Consider the following 25,489-nt stretch of genomic DNA (forward strand, 5'->3'; position numbering starts at 1 on the left):
ATTCACTGCAGTTACACTTCCAAAGAACTTCAGCGTTTTCATTTTTGTTAATCGCATTTTTAACTATTGGGAGTAGAAAGCACCTAAAAAATAAATATGCAATATGTAATCAAATCCTTCAAGCCAGAGATTGAATGAGTTGTCAAAGAGTGGACAACAGAGCTCAAGTAGTCTATGTTCCACTTCATTACACTCTCTCTCTCTCTCTCTCTCTCTCTCTATATATATATATATATATATATCTATATATATATATATCTGTATTAATAATATTAAGCATCTTAGTACATTGATGAATCTCTTCAGTAGAGTTATTTATACTGCAAGCCACTTATATTGGCTTTCAGGATAACATCTAGAGAAGTTAGCTTGCAAAGAATAGATTACCATGTTTGAAGTAAAATTAGCCTTTGGTTAAACTTGTAGCATCCTGACAGAAAAATCTTTGGTATTGCAAAAAGGAACATAGTATATAGCATAAGTGAACATAATAAACACACAGGATTAGTTTATTAAGTACTGTATATCTAGGAAGGTGTTTGGTCCAATTCTGACTCAAAGGGTCGAATGGCAATAATTAACAACATTTGGAAAATGCAAGATGCCAAGTAGGGTGTATACAGACCAGATTTTTGTTCTTCAACAGATCGCTGAGTAATGCATAAATGTAAGAAAAAAGTGTTTGTTAATTAAAAACAAGTTTATAATAAATTAATGGGTTTGCGTTATGGAAAATCAATGCATATTCTGTATAGATTTGGAAGTTAATTATTGAATTCAATAACAAAGATATAATGGAAGCATGAAATAAGACATACTGTATGTAAACAACACTTGTGGTGGTATGAGAGATTTGTTGGTTGAGCATGTAAATTCTTATATGTAGATGATGCTATTTGTTCACTGGGAACTCAAATATTTCAAATTGTAAATAGATTATATGAAACAAGGAGTTGTTGCTTTAACTTCTAAATTGTTTAAATTGTTTAAACAATAAATTGTTTCAATTTCTACCCTCAAAATGACACTACAGGGCACTGCACACCAGAAACTAGACACAAGGACAGTTTTTCCCCGAATGCCATCACTCTGCTTAACAACAAATTCCCACAACACTGTCAAATAATATACTAAGACTGTATTACTATTATTCGTCCCTTCCTTACTACTATCTATCTCTTCTCCATTGAGAGTGGAGACAGCAGCCAGCGTGGGTAGTGCCCATCCAATCAGCTAGAAGGACTGAGCCTGCCAATTATTCTTAGTCCCGCCTCTGTTGCCGGGCAGGCCAGCTTTTGGCTCAGTCCTTCAGCGCTGGCTGGTGTGTGGGACTGCTCTCTGCTAAAAATCTACTTTTACCTCCTTTGTGTTGGATTTTCTTCGGTTTTATTGACTTGGACTGTTTGACTATTCTCTGGTGATTCGATTTGAGCTTTATCTGCATTCTTCGGCTGACCTGGACTGTCCTGACATCGAGTTGAAGGTTTTGTGAGTACTATAACAGGCCTCGTTAACATCGGCCTCCCCTGGCCTTGCCAGGGGCGTGGGATTCCTCTCCCTCTATCCTCTCAAGGAAGATCCTGTTGTCTGATAATCTGAGCTTCGAGGGACAGTCTCCCTATTAGGATCTCCTCATTCCCTTGTTTAATTCCGTTTCTGGCCCCTTTTTTGTGATCGGCAGTTTCGGCGGGCTTTCAATCAGTGGCGCCCGCCATTTTGGATTTCTAAATTTCGATCCGTTGGGGGGAGAGCACCAGTTTTGCGGCCTGCTAGCCTCATTTCCTCCTGGAACGCTCCTTTGCGGCCAAATTACTTAAAGATTTAAGAGTGGCGGGCCTATTTATTTTGCTGAGGAGCCTCGCGCCCCCACCTCTGCGCTTCTGCGACTGGCTTCTGCGGCTTATTTGAAATTACCTCGTGGCCACTCTGCGCAATTTAATTGGATTGCTGGCTGCGCTCTGCAGCTGAGGGGCTTCGCGCCCCCCTCCCCCCCCTTCGCTACTACAGAGGCCCTGATCCGGAGGCCTTCAATTCTGCCCAGTGGAGCTTTACGCCCCCTCTTTATTGCAGCCATTGTGGTTTGGGTCCTGCCTGCCTTAACAGACTAGTGGAGCTTCGCGCCCCCGCTTGGGTTCTTGTCTTATAACGGTCACAAGTTTGTGACCTTGATTGGTCTATTGGCTGGATTGATTAATATTCTTCCTCCTGAGACGCTTTTACAGGCCCTCTCCCCTCCCACACCCTTCCAGGCCGTGGAGTTGCTACGCTCCCTTCTGATATCTCTGACCTTGGTTTATAATAATTACTGACAGCTTATTCGAAGCTTCTCGTGTGGAGTTCCTTTCGCTCCCTCTTATCTATTCAGAGTTGATAAGTGAGACACAGTCTGGTGTGGAGGGGTTACCTATCTTATTGGCTTCCATGCCTAAGGCCCTTTCTAAGTCTAAGCACGGCCGTAAGGCCAGTGCAGGTAAAGTTGGCCAATCAGACTCCACGTCTGTTACCCAGCATTCTGCCATGGAAGATTCCAGATCTCATTCTAGAACTTCTCAATCCTCACGTTCTCATCACAAGTCGTCCACTCGTGACGTGTCATCCTCTTCTTCTAAAGTGGAGAAACGTAGAGACAAAGTTTTAACCAGGTTATGTGATAAGGCATGTGCCCAGTTGCCTCCATCCACTCTTCAACCTCCTGCCTCTTCTGATCAACCTCCAGTCGCCGTTCATTCGCCTTCTCCTGACCAGCTTTCCCTGCAAGATTGTCCAGTGACTATTTCTGAGGAAAATTTGTGGGATCCTGACTCTGTTTCTCAACAGCCGGTGCCTGATCCAGCAATAGTACAGGCGGCTCCTTCATCTGACCCTGTTCCTGCCCGCTCCTTGGATCCTTCCATTCTTCCAGATCAGCTGCAACAAATGATCGAGGCGGCGGTTCACCGGTCCTTGGCCGCCCGTTCGGGCCTATCCAGTCGACATGGTTCGGTGAGAGAGACTTCACCCTGTTCGGCTGGCCGCAGTGACGAAGGATGTTCACAGTCCGTTCGCTCCGCTTCTCCTACTTCTTCCCATTACAGCCATTCTTCAGCCTTCATCGATGAAGGAGATCCTGATTCCGACCTGTCGGAGGATGAGAACCTTCCCCCGGATCAGCCGGCTTTCACAGGTCTCTTTCCTCAAGCCTTGTTTAAATCGTTGCTCTTCAAGGCTGTCAATACGGCCCGTTTATCCTCTCCGAATGCGGATCCTGTACCTCCCTCGTCTTCCTCTGGATCTCTGGACCCGATGTTCGCGGAACCAGCTAGGCCTATAACATCCGTTCCCACTCCTCCCCTCTTTCTGGACGTTGTCAAACGACAGTGGGAATCTCCGGCTTCTGCTCCCCTACCTTTGGCTAATGACAAGAGAAATTTTCAAGTTTCCTCGGATCTGGAGGCTCTTCTTCAAATTCCTTCAGTGGATGCCCCAGTTGCAGCTCTTCTTCCTAACTCCAATGTCCCAGGCGAGCCGGACGAAGGCCTCCGTCCTGATGAACGCAGATCTGATCAGGTTCTTCAAAAGACCTTTCAAAGCGCCTCCTGGGCGATTAAAGCTACCACTACAGCATCCTTCTTTAATCGAACAACGTTGCTTTGGCTGCGCCAGTTACAAGATAAGCTTGCCCCCGGAGATGCTCGTATCAGACAAGACTTGAATAAAATCGTAGCTGCCGTCCAATTTTCAGCTGATTCTACTCTGAACGCTGCCAGGTTTTCAGCGAAATCTCTAGCTTCATCAGTCACGGCTAGGTGTTTGTTGTATCTCCGTCACTGGCAGGCTGATGCCAGACATAAGTGGCGATTGGCCTCGGTCCCCTTTAAAGGCACGAAGCTTTTCGGGGATGCTTTAGATCCTTTCCTCACAGAAACCAGGGACAAAAAGAAGGTTTTAGCTGCTGTTTTCCGGAGAGGAGCGCCCCGTTTCTCACCCTACCCTTCTCGTTCTTACTCCAGAGGTGCGGATGGGGGGTCCTCCTCTTCTTCTCCTTTTCCCACCTTTAGGAGAGATGGGTCTTTCAACAGGCAGAGGGGTTCCTCCGATAGATCATTCAGAGGACGTCCCTTTAACTTTAAGCGGCCCTTTCGAGGGGGAGGAGGTCGTTTTGCCCATCGCCGTCGCTGATTGCCCTTTGGATCCTCCCATTGGTGGTAGATTGGGTCTCTTTGCCGCTATCTGGGAAGAATCCACCTCGGACAAGTGGGTCCTCGCCACTTTAAGAGCCGGCTTGGCCATTGAATTTGTTGCCCCCCCCCCCGCTCACCTTTGTCCGCTGTCCAATTTCTCGTAATCCAGTCAAGAAGTCCCTTATGGATTCATCGGTTCAGCATCTCCTGACCATCAGGGCTATCCAACCTGTGTCTCTCGGTCAGGAGGGTTCAGGATTCTATTCAAGGGTGTTTCTAGTCCCTAAGTCATCGGGGGGGTGGCGTCCCATTCTGGACCTCAAACGTTTAAACAGATACGTTGTGTACCGAAAATTTAAAATGCAATCATTAAAGTCAATTCTGGACGGTGTTCGGAGGGGCGATCTCCTCTCCTCCATTGACCTAACCGAGGCCTACCTTCATATCCCTATCCTCCCTTCCCATAGACGGTTTTTAAGGTTTTGTTATGACGGGGCTCACTACCAATATAGGGCTCTCCCATTTGGCCTTTCTTCGGCCCCCCGCACCTTTACAAAGGTGTTGGCTTCCTTGGCGGCTCAACTCCGTATCCGTTCAGTTCGTCTCCTGTGTTACTTAGATGATATTCTTTTGTTGTCCCCTTCTGTACAGCAAGCTGTTTTAGATATTCGTCTGACGGTTGAGACTCTGGCAGCTCACGGATTTTCTGTTAATTTGGAAAAGAGCCATCTCTCTCCCTCCACTAGATTAGTGCATTTGGGTGCCCTGATTGACTCTGTTCAGGGCAAAGTTTTTCTTTCTCCCGACAGACAAGCTAGTCTAAGGCAGTTGGTTTCCCGGGTTGAGGGGAGTCGGGTGGTTTCACCCTATGTTTTGTCTCAGCTCTTAGGTAAGATGATATCTGCAATATCTATTGTTCCCTGGGCTCAACTGCACGCTAGGGAACTCCAATGGTTTCTCTTACCCTTGCAGAAGGCCGGCAGAGGCACTTCATCAAAGCCGATCCCTCTCCCTCCTGCGGTACGAAGATCCCTTCGGTGGTGGCGCTCCCCCGCTCTCTCAGCAGGGTGCTTCTTCCTCGAGCCCGTGAGGGTGGTGGTGACGACAGATGCCAGCCTCCTGGGCTGGGGAGCCCATTGCCAGGGTCAACTGGCTCAAGGGACATGGAGTCCCTCGGAAGCTCGACATCCCATCAATTGGCTGGAACTGAAGGCGGTCTTCTTGGCTCTAAAGTCGTTCCGCAGTCTGGTCACCGGAGCTCATGTCCTCGTCCTCACGGACAATGTCGCCGCAAAGGCTCATTTGAACAAACTGGGGGGCACCAGATCGAAGTCTCTTCTAACCCTGGCAGTCGCGTTGGGTATCTGGTCGGAGCGTCACCTGTGTTCCCTTCGGGCGGAACACATCTCCGGGGTTCAGAATGTTCAAGCGGACTGGTTGAGTCGCCGTCAGATAGACAATGCGGAATGGCGTCTCCTTCCGCTCCTCTTCCGGGAGCTGTCTCTTCGCTTCGGCCATCCTGTGATCGACCTGTTCGCGACTCACGAGAACTCCCAACTTCCGCTGTTCTTCTCGCGATACCCTCATCCTCGAGCAGCCGGCGTCGACGCTCTTCGAACTCCATGGCCGCCGGGCCTTCTGTACGCCTTTCCCCCGACGGCCCTCCTTCCCAGGGTCATACGCAAGATTCTATCCGAGCGAGCGGAAGTGATCCTTGTGGCTCCTCATTGGCCTCGGAGACCCTGGTTTGCGGACCTCGTGTCCCTATCGGTGACCCCATCGTGGCGCATTCCTCTCTCGGACAATATTCTCTCGCAAGGCGCCCTGAAGCACCCAGATCCGGCCTGGCTCAATCTAACCGCTTGGAGGTTGAGCGGTGCACTTTGAGGGAAGTTCAAATTCCGGCAGATGTTGTGCATACCTTACTATCCTCCCGACGGCCGTCTACGGAACGCATTTATTCTGCCACCTGGCGGAGTTTCTACAGCTGGTGTAGTCGGGTTGGTGTCTCACCCTTACAACCGTCTATTATACATATTCTGATGTTTTTGCAGAAGGGTCTCTCCCAAGGTCTCTCCCCCAACACTCTCCGCCGTCACATTGCAGCATTATCTTCAGTACTTACCTGCGGCTCCTTGCCGTCTCTGGCTCATCACCCTTTGGTTCGGCGTTTTCTCCGGGGAGCAAAGAACTTATGCCCCCCTGTTCTGCATCGCTACCCGACCTGGGATCTCCCTCTGGTCTTACAGTCTCTTACGAGTCCTCCGTACGAGCCACTTCGGACTACCAGTCTCAGACTTCTCACCTGCAAGGTTGCCTTCCTAGTGGCCATTACTTCGGCTCGCCGCATATCCGAGCTCGCCGCTTTGTCCACTCGTTCGGACCTTTGTTTTTTCCACGCAGACCGAGTGGTACTCCGTTTGGACCCGACATTCGTGCCAAAGGTGAATTCCGTCTTTCATCGTGCACAGGAGCTAGTTCTGCCAAATTTCTGTCCCCGACCTTCTCATCCTCGGGAACGTCGTTGGCACTACCTTGATGTCCGGCGGGCCCTGCGAATTTATCTAAAGAGGACAGCCCCTTTCCGTCGTTCGGAGTCGCTTTTTGTCTCCTTCTTACCTACATCTCAAGGCGGTAAGGTCTCGTCTTCAACTATCGGCCGTTGGATTCGCCAGACGATTGCCACAGCCTATGACGTTAGATCCCTTCCGCGTCCTTCAGGTTTGACAGCTCACTCCACCCGAAGCGCAGCTACGACGGCAGCTTGGGCAACTCAGGCTCCCTTGCTAGAAATTTGTAGGGCAGCCACGTGGACTTCTCCTAGCCCTTTCATCCGGCACTACAAACTCGACCAGTTTGCGTCGGCCGAAGCCTCCTTTGGTCGCCGGGTTCTACAACGGGTTGTTGCCGGAGAGGACAATGCGGTCCAGCGTGATCCCCCCCAGACATCGGGACAGTGAACTTGGGTATGTCCCACGCTGGCTGCTGTCTCCACTCTCAATGGAGAAGGATCGTTGGTCTTACCTGATACGTTCCTTCTCGTTGAGTGGAGACAGCAGCCAGACCCTCCCCTTTCTTGTCTTTGAGCTGGACTCGGCATGTTTCTGTCTTTCTATCTTGGTTTCTTCTTGGTCCCACACACCGAGTCTGTCTTCAGTCTTCGCCAAAGCTGGCCTGCCCGGCAACAGAGGCGGGACTAAGAATAATTGGCAGGCTCAGTCCTTCTAGCTGATTGGATGGGCACTACCCACGCTGGCTGCTGTCTCCACTCAACAAGAAGGAACGTATCAGGTAAGACCAACGATCCTTCCCACTTATTACTATAACCATGTTGCTTTTATCTTTCAACTTATATTGTTTTTATTTGTTTCCTAGTACAATTTGATAGCTTATTAGTAACCTTGACTATCACGAAGTGTTGTATCTTTTTATTCTTGATGAATGTATTTTATTCTCCTTATGTACACTGAGAGCATTTATACCAAAGACAAATTCCTTGTGTGTCCAATCACACTTGGCCAATAAAGAATTCTATTCTATTCTATTCTATTCTATTCTATTCTATTCTATTCTATTCTATTCTATTCTATTCTATTCTATTCTAATATTATTATTTTTTAAATCCAAGATGATTGTGTTTGAAGTAGAAAACACAGCAAATGATTCCAGGTCAGAAAGAAACTCAATTATTGCAGCAAGCAGACAAATGTGTGTGCCTAATAAAATGTTTACTAAAGATGTAGTATTGCCTGGAGACAGTTTCAAATATACAAATGTTAATAGGCAGTGGGTAGTACATCATATGTTGTAATGAATGAACATTTGTCAAAATAGCTGTATATATGACATGGTGCTTTCTATTTTACAAGGAAAGCTGGGTATTTCAAAAACAAGTTGAATACAGTCTGCTTCTTAGGAAGCATAGAAAACCAAGAGATCTGGTCAAAAATGAATGTGTGCAAGTAAATACAAATTGCATACAAAAATTATTAACCAGTGTGAAAAAAGGAGATTGATATGGTTTGGCAAAACAAAGCGGTTGAAAAAAAAAGGAAAAGAATCAAAATATCGTGATTGAGTGGATTAATGAGCTGTAACTAATAAAAAAAGAAGGGAAAAGATTAAAAATACAAATCAGTGTATGGGACATGTTAGACAAAAATAATGGTTTGCAAAAATAGTAAGAACTCTAGCAAAATATCAAGATGTAAACTATTCTTAGATTTTCTTTTCTGTTTTTCTTATCTCTGCCTTTATTTGGCTTATTATTTTTTTACACATTTTTGTAAAACATGGCTTTCAATACTGAGAAAGAGAATGATATTTATGTATGTATGTATGATTTATTAATATATATATTTATAAAATAAAATAGATATTATATGTCAACCTAGGAATTAAAAGAAAATATATTTAGCAAATTAACAAAGCAAATACTTGTTAATATACCAGAATCTAGCCCAAAGATACTCAGAGTCATTGATATGGTTCAATCATATGCTCTCTTACAGATGTTGCTGTAGAACTTGATGCCCTCGTGTGTGCCCCTTAAGTACCCAGGAGGTGTGGCTAAAGGTAAGGAGGAGCTGTAGTGAGGGAGAGGGTGTGGGTGTTAACCCTTGATGTACCAGAGGGTGGATGGTCTGGGAGTTAGGCATTTATATGTGACAATACTTTAAATTAACAGGATGACAAAATGAATAAACTAAAGCAAGTGGTTACCACATTGCCACAAATTCTTCCTCTTTACTGCTCTGTTAAAAAAGAATTACAGTACTTTAAACATTTCAGCAAGTCACTGCTATGAATTGAGAATACATTCATTATCTAATATTTCCACGTGTCTTTCCTTATGCTCCAACTATCTATAATCCAGTGGTGAAATCCAAATTTTTTTACTACCGGTTCTGTGGGCGTGGCTTGGTAGGCATGGCAAGGGAAGGATACTGCAAAATCCCCATTCCCTCCCCACTCCAGGGGGAAGGATATTGCAAAATCTCCATTCCCTCCCTACTCCTGGGGGAAGGATATTGCAAAATTTCCATTCCCACCCCACCCTGGGGCCAGCCACAGGTGGTATTTGCCGGTTCTCCGAATTATTCAAAATTTCCGCTACTGGTTCTCCAGAACCTGCTGGATTTCACCCCTGCTATAATCCTTGATAAAGATCCTTGGTAAGTCTCAAAAACTGTGCTATAACTCAGATGAACAAATGTGTTTTGGACAAGTAGGAATTGCCCTTAAAATTTGCAGACATTCCTATGAATTTTAAACCAGTATTTGGCAACAGTAAAACCATACCACCAATTTTCTTGAATTTTCTTCCCAACCAAATTATAACTGTTGATGCAAAACATGAGTAATTGCATATGTTTGCATAATTCAAATAAGTTCTACAGATTCCAGAATGGATTTTTTTCCTGCTGTAGGATTTGGCTTTTATTATCCCATTGAAGTCTCCTGCAAAATTCAACCTCTGAGTTGATTTATTCTTGGCTCTAGCAGTTGCTAATATTAGAAGAAAACTTTGATTAAAAAACCCTCAACCACCTCTGCCCCCCCCCCCCAGTTCACAAGGCCTCGTTGCTTATTCTGTTATCTTGGCAATATCAAATACATTGCAATAAGCAGCCCCACAACTTAAATCTATGAGCCTTATAGGATTTCCTTCATTATACTGTAAATGAGGACCTGTTAAAGCCTAGTTAATTGATTTCAGGAAATTGAGGCTGTCTCGTTATACTTGGGTGAGTAAACATTATGAACATACTTGAGGGGAGAGTTACCAAAGCAGAAAATTTGATTCTTCCCAGATACAAGAATGTTTGCAATAAGCGAACATTGGCTACATTTCTTTCCTTCCTTCTTTCTTTTCTCACCTTTGTGGAAGAAGCCACTTCAAGATAGAATCATTTTGGGCTCCCAGCTCAGCAGCCAAATGCTGATTACTCTAAGGCAGGTGTGTCAAACTCGATTTCATTGAGGGCCGCATCAGGGTTGTTTGACTTCGGGGGGGACACGGCGTGGCCAAGGTGGGCGTGGCCTGCTCAACATCACTCCTGTTCAGGGCACCTGTGGTCACGCAAGCAATCTGCCAGTGAAAACGGGCTCCAGAGCTCCATTTTCAGTTGCCATGGTCTCCTGCAACCCTCTACCCATGAGAACGGAGCTTGGAGCCCGTTTTTGCTGGCAGAAACACTGTGGGCCAGTCCTTCTCTGTTTCCATGGCGGCCCTGTGGGCCAGATCTAAGTACCCCACAGGCCAGATCTGACCCCTGGGCCTTGAGTTTGACACCTCTGCTCTAAGGATTCCTAGAGCTCTTAAGGGGAAAGAATAGCTGGTCCTCTGCCCACTAGTCAGGAATTTTGGAAATGCAAGTGCATCTCCCCTGCTACATCTGGAAACTTCCTATGCCACTTTCTTGGAAATGATTGCATCACTCTCAAATGTGATGCAACAATAAATTTTAGGGAGGAACAAGGAACAGAAAATTAGCTGGAATAGAACACACCCGAGATGAGTGAAGATGTGGCATAAAGCCAAAGAGTAAAAATAGCCTACAAGAGACATTTAAATAAATAAAAAAATTCCTCCGAATTCTTCTTACCAGAACACAGCAGAACTAGATTTTTTTGTATTGCAGTAAGTCATAATTTGATTTCTTTTGCTTTGATTTGTGGTCATTAATACCCTTTTGACGACTTCCCATAAATTCATGTCACTTTGTTTCCGCTGTTGGTTACTGAAAAATCCCTGGATTTTGAGGCAGGAAATTCATGCCAATGGCAGTGCAAACCATGAAATAGACTTTACCACTATTTAAAATATAAAGACCTTCCCCTACCAAAAACAAAACTCCCAAAAGGAAAAATCTTAGTTCTGCCCACGTGTGTACAGTAATGAAGATCCTCACAGTGTGATTCATTCCCCCCTAGTAGAAACTTTTGAATACCCCAACCCAAATGTAGCACAGATGTGGACAACAGATTCATCTACAGCATGCTGTAGTATGAACCTGATAATGGGCTAAATACAATTGGGGAGGAGCAATCATGGAAACCCTCCCAACTCAGAAAACCCTGGAAAAAAAGGAAAAATCCAGAATCACCAACTGTGATTGACCTGGGCCTTTGCATCCTCCTCTTCCTCATTGTTAGCAATATATTAGTCAAGATTTAGAACATTCTGGAAATCCAATCATTTGCCATTTGTTCTAATCTTGACGTACTAAACCAAAGAGGTCGCCCAGTTATTTGGTTCTCTGGCAGAGATACTTCTTTGGAGATTAGGGTCAGGGGAGTGAGGATATTTTATCAGAAAAACAGATAGATTTGACTGGGATGGTATAGGCTACTGCAGTGGTGAAATGTAAAATTTGTTACTACCAGCTCTGTGGGCATGGCTTGGGGGGGAGGGTAATGTGACTGGATGGGCGTGTGCAACTTTTTTTTTTTAACTTTTAAAAGCATTTTTTCTACAGCCTCTTTGGCCGAAGAGGTTGTAGAAAAAATGCTTTTAAAAATAAAAAAAAGCCTCTGATGATTGCGCGACTCAGCTGGGCATGGGGGGAGGGCAGGGATTTTTGCTACCGGTTCTCAGAACCATCCACCACCATCGCTACCGGATTGGGCGATCAGGTCCGAACCGGGAGCATTTCACTCCGGGCTACTGCCTTGAGCAGGGGGTTGGACTAGAAGACCTCCGAGATCCCTTCCAGCCCTACGATTCAATGAAACATGTTTAAGATGGAAAATCCCTCCACTTTTTGTATGTTACTTGACTGGAAACATTGTGGTTAAATGTAAACCACATATACAAATTTACATTAGCCTGAACACAGAGAAAAATAAACATTTCTCTCTGCCAAGTTCCTGTAAAATTCAAAGTTCAGTTGTTATGCTCCTTAAACCAAGTGGGGTGGGGAGAGAATGTGTGTCCCTTGAAGACTGTCATAAGGCATGTAGCAAACATGTGCATGCGTATGTGTGAAATAAAACCTTCAGATAAAAAACGGTATTGATGGCTCATGGATGAGTTAGATCGGGGTGTCAAACTCAAGGATCCGGCCACCCTGGAAACAGTGAAGGACCTGCCTGTGGTGTCTCTGCCAGTGATAATGGTCTCCCGAGCTCTGTTTTTGGCTGCGACGGCCTCCTGCAACCCTCTGCCAGTGAAAATGGAGCTCAGGAGGGCCGCATTTTCACTGGCAGAGGGTTGCAGGAGGCTGTCGCAGCCAAAAACAGAGCCCAGGAGACCATTATTGCTGGCAGACTGCTCAGGGCACCACAGGTGCTGACACAAATAATGATCTGGCCATGCCCACCCAGCCCCCCAAGGTCAAACACAATCCTGATGCGGCCCTCAATGAAATTGAGTTTGACACCCCTGGGTTAGATAATGTCATCCTCTTGTGTTCATTTTTAAGGTAGATGGCAACCCCTAGATGTGAAACTTGACTTTTCCTGCTGTGTGTATAGAAACCCCCTGAAATAAATGTGTCTGCTTAAATATTATTCATGATCAGATAATTAGGATAATTTTGTGATGCAGTTGTTTGATTATACAATGTGAGTATTTCTATTTTGAATGCTTCCCCACATTAAATAAATCAATCCAAAACGGGACAGGAATCCAGGATCCTCATGCGCCATTTTCAATATGAGCTGATTATTTTAATAATCAAAATAATAGAATCTGTTCATTCCAAACCATACAATCCCCTACCTTTTTGCTTAGAATTACTATCATGTTACACTAATGCCGGTTAATCTCAGAAAAGAACCAGGACACAACCCCCTCTCTTCCATTCCAAGAATATGACCAAGTGCGCTGATTCAAAAACATTTTATTTTGCCAGCAATATATTAAAAAAATAAATGAATGTCACAATATTAACATATTAACACAGGCAACAATAATAATTTCCCCAGCCCTGCGAACAGAGGGACAATGCTGTAATGAATGGATGAATATTTGATCAGCGGAAAATACCAATTGTTTATACCCATAACGATCAGCAAGTCCTGAAAACAATAGGCAATAGAGTTATTTTACAGTTCACTGGTTCTTTCAGGAACTAGCTGCCAACATATAACTCGAGCCTTTCCAATAACAACTTCACCAGCACTGAAGAAACAACACAATGGATCTTTTAAGATCCTGATCCAGAGTACAGCCAGGAATCATATGGAAAACATTCCTGTAGTGGCACCTTCCCATTCCTACACTCGGGCCCAGGAGGAGAGGCACTAGCAATAGAAGATAAATTATCACTCTGTAGTTCAAATTTTTTTTCCTCCAAACCATTTCATTTACAGCTAGACTCTGTGCTGGGAGGTGCATTTTTGCTCAGTTTGCACAGTTCAGAGAGGTCATAGGAAATAAAATGTTTTAGGTGCAGAATGCCAGCTGACTATGTATAGGCATAGACACATACACATGCACACACTTTTTTTCTATTGATACATTTAAATACAGGTAGTCCTTGACTTACAACAGTTTATCTAGTGACCATTCAAAATTACAACAGCATTAAAAAAAGTTCCTTGTGACCATTTTTCACACTTATGACCATTGCAGCATCCACATGGTCATGTGCTCAAAAATCAAATGCTTAGCAATCAACTCATAGTTATGACAGTTGCAGTGTCCCGAGTCATATGATCCCTTTTTTCCACCTTTTAACAAGCAAGGTCAATGGGGAAGCCAAATTCACTTAACAACCATGTTACTAATTTAACAGCTGCAGTGATTCATTTAACAACTGTGGCAAAAAAGGTCCTAAAATGGGACAAAACTCACTTAACAAATATCTCACTTAACAACAGAAAATGTGGACTCGGTTGTGACCGTAAGTTGAGGACTACCTGTATGTAATTGTATGTAATTGTGGAGTCTACACAGATCCAGGCAGTGGATCCACATGAAGTTGCTCTGAAAATATACCAGCTGGCAGACTTTACTGCGAGGATTGCAAGATGTCTGGATAAAATAAATATAGAAGGGAACACAGACAGTGACACCTAGCCATACAAATGGTTGTGGAAATGAGTGTTTTGGTTATCATTTAGGACCGCGATTATTGTAATAGCTGAAAATATAACCATAATCATGACTTTCACTATTTTTATTTTTTGCTTTGTGCCATTTAATTGCAATAAATGAAAAGGACATTGCACATCCTGCTTTTCACAAGACTGGTTTTGGTTTAGTTGGTAGCTGCAGGAGCCCTTCCCCTGAAAACAGCCAGAGTGGGCTTCTCCACTCTCCACCCTATAATCAATCCAAAATGAAGGAGGGGAATGAGCTGTCGTCTTCCTGCAGGATCCAGGACTGCTAGATGACTAAGCGGTGCAGGGAAAAGCTTGGCTGCCCTGCCTTGGATGTCAGACTAAAAAATAGTTTTAGAAGACGACCTTGTTTGAATTAGAATTGCCAGTGGGATAAGAAGACATACCAATTTCCCATTTGCTATTCAAGTATCTTCACACACCACACATGCAAAGTGAAAACAGAACAAAAGTCAGTATGTTCTGATGATTCACAGATTAAACAGAAATGTTAGCTGACTATTTGTAATGCAATCACAAGAAATAAGAGGAGAAACATCAAGGAATTAAATACAACAGCAGAAACATTGTAGTTACTGTACATTTCTTTTATTTTATTATTTCTTTCATACTGTTTTCTGGAAAGGCAAAAATGACCCACAGCAATGCTAAAGTAACTGAGCAAACAGTTTATCCCTTTACCCCATCACTCCCCAAGATATTTTAAGGCACTTCTCTCGAACACCTTGAAGATTATAACCAGGTTATTGAATAAGATTCTATGGCAATTTCCTCTGATTTTCATGTGCACATCCAAGTCACACACGCTTACATACAGGTAAGCACATGTCTAAGATGTGCTGTATAATGGATAACATAATAGTTGCTTGCTGGAATGTGTATTTATAGGCTAGAAAACCTATTTGCTGTATCCATATTGGAAGTTGAGCCTGATTTTTAAAAGGCATCCACGTGTCTAGTGAAAATAGGAAATGGTAAATGAAAAGTTAGATCACAACTTGTACCTTGTAAACTCAGCCTACTATATTATTTCAATTAAAAGGCTCTGGGAGGTTTTATATTACGTTTTTTCACAGCAGAGAACAGAATGTGGGCAAAAGTCAACTGATCTCAGAAAAGCAGAAATGTGCAGTACTTGATTAGCATTTGAATGGGACACCACAAGGAAATCCTTACAAAACTAGAGTTTAAATTCAACAGTTGAAATAAAATCCCAGGAAGAAAGCAGTGGCAAATAACTTCAATATTGTTGCCATGGAAATGTGGTCCTCATAATGAACTGAGTGACTGGAGCGGACTATATACTACATCTCAAATTTGTTTGACCAAAGTCTAATGTAACGTATTAACCCTGACAAGCTGTAAATATCATCTGTATTCAGTTAGAAGTTCTCAGAATGTTACAGGATTTCAGCCTTCATTTTGATTTGTAATTTTTCATGCTTGTGTTTTGACTAAGAATGGTTAATCTAATTCTAAAATGTCTACAAAAGCTTCTCATTTCTATAATTTCCAAAAGAGGTTGGGAGGGAGATTGTGTTTATTTACAGGGTACATGAAATTGTTAAGGCCATTAGGAGCTGTTGTGTAGTAAAGAATATAGAAGAAAACCCTAACCTTAAAATTCATTTAACTTACATCACAAATTCAGTTTTCCCAGCAACAGAGACTCAGATGGATGTGAGCCCCAAATACAGGTCTACAGATAAAGCTAATGCAGACAATTAAACATTGTGTCTCCTGCTTCTATAGCTGGAGAAACCAAGGAAAATTTTAGAAACATATCAAGTTCAGAGAAATATTGAATAGAGTTTAATTTTTTCCCAAATGCTACAAGAAGAGGAAATCTGAATTGCAGAGCTTGTTACCTAGACCAGTATTTCTCAACTTCAGCACCTTTAATGCATGGACTTCAACTTCCAGAAATTCTGGCTGGGGAATTTTAGGAGTTGAAGTCCACCCATCTTAAAATTGCTGAGGTTGAGAAACACTGGCCTTGAGTAAGTGGTATCAGAATTGCTTCTTTGTTGTCAGTCTGCCTAAGATTAGAAACTTTTTTCTTGCCTCAAAAGGATGGCACATTTCTTACCTTAAAAGGATAGCACAGTACAGCAAGGGGAAATTAAGCATTTGGATCTGAACATTAAAAAAAATTAAAGTTGGCAGTAAAAGATAACTAACTACAGTCACATACACTTCAGAAATCAAGCAAGAGTAGTGAAATAAGAGCAAGAGATAATTCTTGCCTGCCAGTCTCTCTTTGTTCTATCATGTTATGATAAAGCCCAGATTTCATGGCAGCAAACTAAGGACGTTGGACAAGAATGATGGGAGTTGTATCCTGATGTTTCTGGGGATAACCAGATTGGAGAAGCTTCTTCACATTGGAAAACCCAATATCTGTTTGAAAGGCCTTCTCTCTGGAATTGCACCTTCCTACCTCAATTAATCTCACTCTGGGAAAAGCTTAATATTTCTATTAGAGTTTTTTAAAAGAGGTTTCATCTCAAAAGCACAAAGGGATCCCTTGCTCCAATAATGGTGGGTTGCTTATTTTGGCCATTTGCTTCCATGTGGTAAAAGGAACAAAAAGGGAAGCAATTGGCATAAAGAAGCCAATTGCTTCTCCCATTCAACTTTCTCCATAGTCTAAAATTTAAGAATGTCATATACCAAGAGCTATACACAATACCTTTCGTCTGGTACACAACTGGCTGCCAATGTGCTTGAGAAGTTAGGAAACACATAGCTTCCAATGAGATAACGGGGAGAGCGCCTCTGCTCTATTTCAGGGATTGCTTCAGACATGAGTAAACTGGAGGCCAACGTGCACATTCTCTTCTATTGTAAGCAGCAAAAACCACCTTGGCCAATTTGGTGTCCTTGAGTTGTCAAACGTGCCCCACACACATTTGAAGCAGACCAGTTATGAAAAGCTGATTGAAATGAACTGGGAATGGTTTCCTTTGGTGATGCAGTTGGACAAGTGGCGTTGAAAAGCTATGGATGGTCGGAAGGATAGAAAGTAGGTTTTCCTTTCCCTGACTATTGAGGGATGTGAATATTACAATCCTCCAAGATACTTTCTTAAAACGAATTATTTTGCCTCCATAAAAAAAAAAAAAAAGGAAGGGCACATACAGGAGAAAGCCAAACTTGAAAGTTATCTCTTCCCTGAAAATATGTGAGTTCTGAGCAGGTCCCTAATCACTGGAGAGGATCTGCTTGATAATAAAAATGCTGAAGCTGTTGGGAGGCTACTCCTTTTATAGAAGGAAATCACTGGAAATGTTCTCATAAAAGCATGTATTTTTGAAAGTAAAAATCAAGGATGTTGAGTTCTGGGATGCAAATTCTACTTTGATCCTCAAGGCATGCTTCATTGTCTTCATCAACAGTTCATAATGGAGTGGGAGAAATGACAACATCCCAACAAGTCATAATTTATGATTCTTCAGACATGGAGATGAATATATTTGTAAGGCAAACTGAACATTCTTGTAAAGGCTGATTCTATAAATCAAATCTCGTTAAAACATGATATTGCCTGCCACTTATGCTAATTTAATGATACTAACATGTCATTTTATGCTGCAGTTGCCTTAGCCCTATTCCCCTGTAATATTTTTAACAGTAAAACCCAGCAGCAAATTTCAAGTTTTTTACACAAAACACTGAGAAAATATACCTTTGTTTGACATTTTGTAACATTTAGGCTTTTACAATAGTAAACATTCCTGACAAATCATTTTTAAAAACCAAAAGGCACTTTATAAAACCAGAATTGCAAAGTATTTGCCACGCTCCAGTAAGAAAAAGATTGCATTAGAGCAGTAGAAAATGAAACAAAACTTTCCATTCACATGTAAGGCAATCTGGCAATATACTGGTCCTTAGTTGGACCGAGTTTGTTTTGCAGTATCAAGAATGGGCTTCTCTGAGAAATTCCATTTGAACTGTTCTCTTATCTTAGAGATTATGCTCTAGTTACTGGCACACCTCTCTGCTACAATTTTGCCAGGTAGACCAAAAAGGAAGTTAAAAAGTCCTCCCCACTTCCATAGACGGTCTCTGATAAACTAGTTAGTGCACCCCAAATCTTCAGGTTATCATTTACCTCTGCCTGGCCGTATTCCTTGCAAGCAGCATATTGCTTACAACCAGAAGTGGTCGTTACTTTTTGCCCACAAAAAGGTTTGACTTCACTACAGAGTCTAGTCCCTGGGGCAACTTTCATTTCTGTGCTCCTACCACCACCTGGGTAGGGTTTACATCCCAATATCACACGTAAACATACCAACTCAGGCAATAAATGGTCCCAATAGGCTTAGAATATTCTTCCTCTCAATTTTGTTGGAAGACTGAGCCCCATCTATATGTTTTAACTAAGCAAGAACTTTGCGCTTTTTTTTATCTGGAAACTGAATGGCTCCCTCCACCAGCTGTATTTAGAGAAAATCTGGAAGCATAACTTCCCATTGGACGAGGAAATCCCAGCAGACTGACTCGGAGTTGACAAGTTCTGGTCAGTTGGAGAGTAAAAGCTGTCTCACTCTTGCCAAATATTCGTATTTCCCAGTTCCTGTTCTTAAGACAAGGACAACTTTGCAGAATTAGCTTGGGAGAGACCCCATCAGTGTTCCACAGGAACAGAGATGTTTCTCACATGAATAAATACAATGTTCAGTTTAATTCCAAAACAGATGTTTTGCAGGCCATCTGTTTGAGCATTACACACAGGCTTTGTCCTTTCTAGAAGTGGCTCATTTTCAAATAGCAACAGCACATAAGCAAGCTAAGATTTATGTATTGCTGGCCTATCAATATTCTGCCTCTGTGGACCAACCCATGAACTGTGCCTTCCACCTATCAGCATCCCTTGTGCCTTTGAAGTTGATATTCACAAGTCACACCACAATGCGTTAACCCTGAGTGTCAGACTTGGGACGCACGCTTTCTCCTTTCTATACCTTAGGGAAGGAACGCTGCGTGATCTGGGTTATAGTGCATATTTTAACCTGACTTCTCCACAATCATCCAATTAAATCCAGCAAAAATTAGGAAGCTTCAATTAGCAACCTAACATGATTGATTTTTGCATGAAATCAGATAGGATGAAAACATTTCACTCATACTTTCACCCCATAGTGCAGTGAGCCCAGTGTAAAAACTGGGCTGATGGTCCAGTTTTTAAGCAAGCACCATGGTTTCAAGATTTTGGCTTGCTGATACACTTTTGGGCAAAGAGGCCTGCCTTATTTAAATCTCCATGCCAGCAGAACAGAATGCAAAGCTGTTTGTTTTGAGGTTTCTAGTTCCTCTTTACCCCACAGAAGGTTACAGACAAGAAGGAACAATTTTGACAAGATTTGGGGAAGATAAATCAAAGTATGTAAACTCAAACCACTTTAGCAGCATTTTTCAATCCTTCCATCTGTACCCACGGCAGTGAATTTTCATACAGTGATCTAATTTTTAAATTAAATTGGGAAAAAAGCAGGAAGAAAGGGAAATGACTTACCACTGCAGAACACCTCACAATTTGGAAACAGTAACATTCCCAAACTGTGACCCTCATTATTTTAAAGTGGAGAGAATGCCTATCAAATACACAGGCCTCTATCCACTAGGAATCCTTCTTAGGTTAGCTTCCTGGCATAAAAGAGAGCTTTTTGGAAAGGGAAAAAAAAAGAAAGAATGCTTTAATACAACTTTCATTCTTTTTTGTGACGCTTTCATGGGAGAACTTCCAGGGGGATTGAGCACCTAAGTCTCCAACCATTCCCTGAAAATTCATATATTTACAACTTCTATTTATTGTTTATAAAGTGTTTAAAAAATGAAGAAAAAAAATATACAGCGAAATTTGGAGTTAAAATTCTCATTTGTCTTGCCAACTGCAAGTTCTCAGGATGACAAAACAGGTGTCCATCTTTCAAGTTGATTGCATAAAAGCATTTATAGAATGCTGAACAGTTGAATTGTCACTCGTTGGGTATTCTAAGTCTTCTATTGCATTTCTGCCACACTAGCTTTTTGGTGATCCAATATCCACTGTGATTTTTGTATATAATTGAAATTTATCAGTTTTTATTACGGTGTAAGTCAGAGAGTTTAGGCCATCAGATTTCATTGTTTCCTTTGTATGAGCAATTTTGTTAAACCTGTGAAAATAAAGTAGACTTACAGTTGGTAAATATCAATTTGTGATTAGTATCACCATTGGCCTTCTGCAAATGTTGGTTAATTGATTTGCATAAAACTGTATTTTGTATTTTACTTCCTTCTTACATACAATAGAACCTCTAGTCATGACTATAATTCATTCCATAACTTTTGGTCACAACCCGATTTGGTCAGGACCCGAACCTAATTTTGGAAATTTGGCACTTACAAAAAAAAAAAAAAAATGGCATGGAAGGGGAAATTGGCTGCAAAAAAAAAATTTTTTTTTTTTAATTTTTTGGTCAGAACCCGATTTGGTCATGGTCAGAAGCATTCGTGACCAGAGGTTCTACTATAAATATATTTGTTAACTGTTTCTCAGAGGAAGAATATAAAAATTTAGTGGCAAAAAGACTGTGCTCATAGAACAGAATTACTGATTTATAACAAACATTTGGTGGTGGAGCAATGGTTAGAATGTAATATTGCAGGCAAAGTCTGCCTACAGCCTGGAGTTCGATCCTGATGGGCTCAAGGTTGACTCAGCCTTCCATCCTTCAGAGATTGGTAAAATGAGGACTCAGATTGTTGGGGGCAATATGCTGACATTGTAAACTGCCCAGAGAGTGCTGTAAAGTACTCTGGAGAGGTACATAAGTCTAAGTGCTACTGCTATATTTTTATTTAATTTGTATCCTGTCTTTATTATTTTTACAAATAACTTAAGGGGGAAAACATATCCAATATACTTTCCTCCTACTATTTTCTCCGCAACAACAACCCTGTTAGGTAGGTTGGGCTGAAAGAGAGTGACTGGCCTAAAGTCACACAGCTGGCTTTCATGGCTATTATTATTATTATTGTTTATATTTATATACCGCCCTTCTCCCGAAGGACTCAGGGCGGTGAACAGCCAACAGATAAAACACAAGAAATACAAAATTTAAAAACAGTATTAAAATCCAATTAAATTAATTTGGCCCACAATTAAAAGCACCCCTGTATTAAGACCCATAATTAAACAATTTAAAAATTAAAACAATTTAAAAGAGTTAGGCCAGCCCGGCTTGTTGGAATAAAAACATCTTTAGGGCACAGCGAAAGGTGCGTAGATCCGGGATCCGCCGTATCTCCGGGGGCAGCTCATTCCAGAGAATAGGTGCCCCCACAGAGAAGGCTCTCCCCCCTCTCCCCCCTGGGGGTCGCCTGTTGGCATTGTTTGACCGACGGCACCCTGAGGAGCCCCTCTCTGTGGGAGCGTACTGGTCGGTGGGAGGCTATTGGTGGCAGAAGGCGGTCTCGTAAATACCCGGGTCCTAAGCCATGGGGCGCTCTAAAGGTGGTAACCAATACCTTGAAGCGCACCCGGAAGACCACCGGGAGCCAGGGCAGCTCACGCAGGAGAAGTGTTACATGGGAGCGCCGAGTCGCCCCCATAACCACCCGCGCGGCTGCATTCTGGACCAGTTGGAGCCTCCGGGTGCTCTTCAAGGGGAGCCCCATGTAGAGAGCATTAGGGTAGTCCAGGCAGGCTAATGCAGGACTTGAACTCAGTCTTCCAGTTTCTAGCCTGGCTAGCTTTAACCACTAGACCAAACTGACTCTTTTTGTTATATTAGTAGTCCAATTACGGAAACTATGTTTTTGCTTTGGCTTCACTTCTGATTATGAGAAATCAGAATTCAGCTGAAACTGATTATGCTGTTTGTTATGTGATTATGCTGTTGAACTTGTGCTGGGCAGACCCAGATTCTAGCCTACTCTTAACCACAGATCTTTCTCTATGACTTTGAACCAGTTCAGACTACTTCAGAAAGTTGTTGGGAGGTAATGGGAGGAAAGTTTACTAGGTATGTTGCCTTGAATTCCTGAATAAAAGGCAGGATACAAATATAACAAGCAAAATGTTGCTAAGTTTTGTTTTCCAGTGGTGAATACACGACAGAGGTTGTTTGAAACACATCATAAGGATTGCATTCCTTGTCTTCTAAAATGGCTTTATTGAACATCATCCCAGGATTTTTTATAGTTCTAAAAGACAGACCTAATATTTTAAAGAATCCCTATATATCTATATAAATACAAATAAGGCTATTTCATGATCAAATATTTGTTTCCCGAGCACCAGAAGAAAGTTAATAAAGGCTACTTGGATCTATGTGGGCAGAAGTAGCATGAAGGACCTACCTCTGTGGATTGGGCTCATTTTTAGTGTCCCTCATGTGGCGAATCATTCGACATTTTCCAATCGCAGCATCTGGGCGAGAAATCCCCATGCCTTTAAAAACCAATCTGCAAAGGCAAATAAAAGGTCAGGTTTCTGTTATGTGAATATCCTCTTTTTTTCTTTTAAGGAGCCATAGCAATCTCCTTATCTCAGTTTGTTGCCATTATTTATAACAGCATATTCCAGGAATTATGTGGAACTAAATGGGGAGCTTCAGCTGTCACCCTCAGGTCATCAGGCACTAGGGTTGGTCTACTCTGTGGTGAACGTAGTGGTGGCACAGTGGTTAGAATGCAGTACTGCAGGCTACTTCTGCTGGCTGCCGGCTGCCAGCTGCCTGCAGTTCTGCAGTTCAAATCTCACCGGCTCAAGGTTGACTCAGCTTTCCATCCTACCGAGGTCGGTAAAATGAGGACCCAGATTGTTGGGGAAAATATGCTGACTCTGTAATCTGCTTAAAAAGATAAAAGGTAAAGGTTCCCCTTGCACATATGTACTAGTCATTCCCAACTCTAGGGGGCGGTGTTCATCTCCGTTTCAAAGCCGAAGAGCAGCGCTGTCCGAAGACGTCTCCATGGTCATGTGGCTGGCATGACTAAACGCCAAAGGCGCATGAAACGGTGTTAACTTCCCACCAAAGGTTGTCCCTATTTTTCTACTTGCATTTTTTACATGCTTTCAAACTGCTAGGTTGGCAGAAGCTGGGACAAGTAACAGGAGCTCACCCCATTACGCAGCACTAGGGATTCAAACAGCTGAACTGCCCACCTTTCAATCGACAACCTCAGCATCTTAGCCACTGAGCCACCACATCCCTTGTAAACAGCTTAGAGAGAGGGCTATAAAGGACTGTGAAGCGGTATATCAGTCCAAGTGTTATTGCTACTCCGCAGTAGAATACTGTGTCCCTGTGTGGCATAACAGCTGCCATACTAGTAAATTAGATGTCAGACCCAAGCACACCATGAGGATTATAAGCAGATGTATTAAAACCAATGCTGGCTTCCAGTTCTGAGCCATATAGCATCATCACCTTTATGAAGGCAACGTGCACTAGTGAGAGAATACAGAAAAATTATGAACAATTCATCCCTACCAGTGCAGCTGACCTTCCTCATCTATCAAGCTGGAAGATTCAAATCCAGGAAGCCCCCAACGGCACTTGCACAACATCTGCCCAACAATTTTAATATTGATTCCCAATGGAAAGCGAAATAGGTTGCTGAATGCCCAGATATAAGACATATAAGTGACCCCACAAAAAAGGAGCCAGGCTTTGAACTATCACGTCAGCAATGGACAATGCTGACTAAGATTTGCACCTCACATGGCAGGTGCTGGGACTGTCTGTATAAATGGGGCATGGTATCCTCCTCTCAGTCACGTCAAACTGTAGATCACATCGTGACCAGTTGTAAGCTGAGGGCATAGACCAGATCAGTATCTGATTTTTTTTTAATACAGGAAATGCTATGCTTGAATGGTTAAGTGGCCTAGATATTTGGATTTGGACATAGAACTTTTTAACATGTATATTTTATTGTGTTTGAATCTAGGCGACATGTTAATATATTATGGTAGTTCATATATGAAATGCCATCTGCTAAATAAATAAACCTTATCTCAGAAATGCATGTGACATCCCTTTAACCAAAGTTAGTCATTAACTCAACCCATGCTTTGTATTTCATTCTACATAAAAATTATGACTACAACAGGTACATCAATATCAAGGAACTTCTCCCCCATTAATTAATATGATTTAAGGCTGCAGTAATTAACTGAAGATCTCAAGTCAACAGTTCTATTTTAATCCACTCTTTTGTTCAAGGGCAAGGTGCCATACTTAAGCATATAGAAATGATCTGCTTAGATGGTCAGAAGAGATGAATAAGGGGAAGATCTCATGATTCTTCTTTGAAGTTCTAAAAGCCTACCCATAAGATGTCCTGCCTGCCAGAGAAAGGTTGCGCCTCAACTCCCAGCCTCTTTAAGCCTGACTTCCTTGCTATCCAGCTATTGTAGGAAAGGTGCAAACAAAAATGCTTACATAAATAAATGCATACGTGCCCCTTGACAAAGTAGGAAGAAAATAATGTTAAATAATGGTAGTGTCAGTTTAGCAACAAAGAACATGAGGGTTGAAAAACAAGTAAATGAGAAACAGGAAATGCTGGTGACCTTGTAACTCTAAACATTATTGCTTTCAGCCTTCCATCCTTCCGAGGTGGGTAAAATGAGGACCCAGATTGTTGAGGGCAATATGCTATTTAGTATACTGTCTTTGGTGTAAGCCGCCCAGAGTCCTTGGAGAGTGGGCAGCATAGAAATATGACTAATAAATAAATAATAATAAAAATAATAATAGTAAAATTTGCTAAGTATATTTCTGAGCTTCCCGAAAGAACATTTTCCTCTAAATTGTGAACAGAATTTATTTAGAATTAAAGAGCAGGACTACTAGTAAGAGCCCAGAAATGGATTCTTGTATAAATCAGAATCTGGTATTTCTCATTCTCTTGACGGTATTCTAAGAATACCATCTAAAAATCCTGGTGACCGTTAAATGCTAAGCATATTTTCCTTCTGTTTGCCAGACTTAACACCTCTTGACATAAAACACTTCCTGCTCATCCCAAACACAATGTGCACCTAGTAGTATGTGCCAAGGAAACAAGGATTCAAAGGGACTGAGTAGAAACACTATTTGCTTTGTTGCTAAAGTCTTGACCCAACAGCAGGCAGACAGCCTCTCACTTGGTATAAATCAAGAGACCAGTGCTAGAAGACAAGGAGAGCGGTGACCCTTGAATAGCATGGAGCATGGAGTAATGTCCCTGGATCACCTGCTTTCTAAAACAGCAAG

At 42.4% G+C, this 25,489-nt stretch overlaps 1 protein-coding gene across 2 annotated transcripts in view; it reads right to left on the reverse strand.

Moving 5' to 3' along the window:
• Positions 1-12,990: 12,990 nt before the first annotated feature.
• The window catches only part of B4GALT1 (beta-1,4-galactosyltransferase 1), a 63,214-nt gene continuing 50,715 nt past the window's right edge, over positions 12,991-25,489 (reverse strand). For both annotated transcript variants that reach the window (XM_034410825.3, XM_034410826.3), the window contains exons 5-6: positions 22,584-22,688; positions 12,991-20,395 (exon numbers count right to left, since the gene is read on the reverse strand). In XM_034410825.3, the coding sequence (XP_034266716.1) occupies positions 20,260-20,395; positions 22,584-22,688 (241 nt within the window). In that variant the 3' untranslated portion in view covers positions 12,991-20,259. The remainder of the gene's footprint in view (positions 20,396-22,583; positions 22,689-25,489) is intronic.

Source organism: Pantherophis guttatus, chromosome 2, assembly GCF_059756535.1.
Source record: "Pantherophis guttatus breed Tessera chromosome 2, ASM5975653v1, whole genome shotgun sequence".
In the NCBI taxonomy this organism is placed as follows: domain Eukaryota; kingdom Metazoa; phylum Chordata; class Lepidosauria; order Squamata; family Colubridae; genus Pantherophis; species Pantherophis guttatus.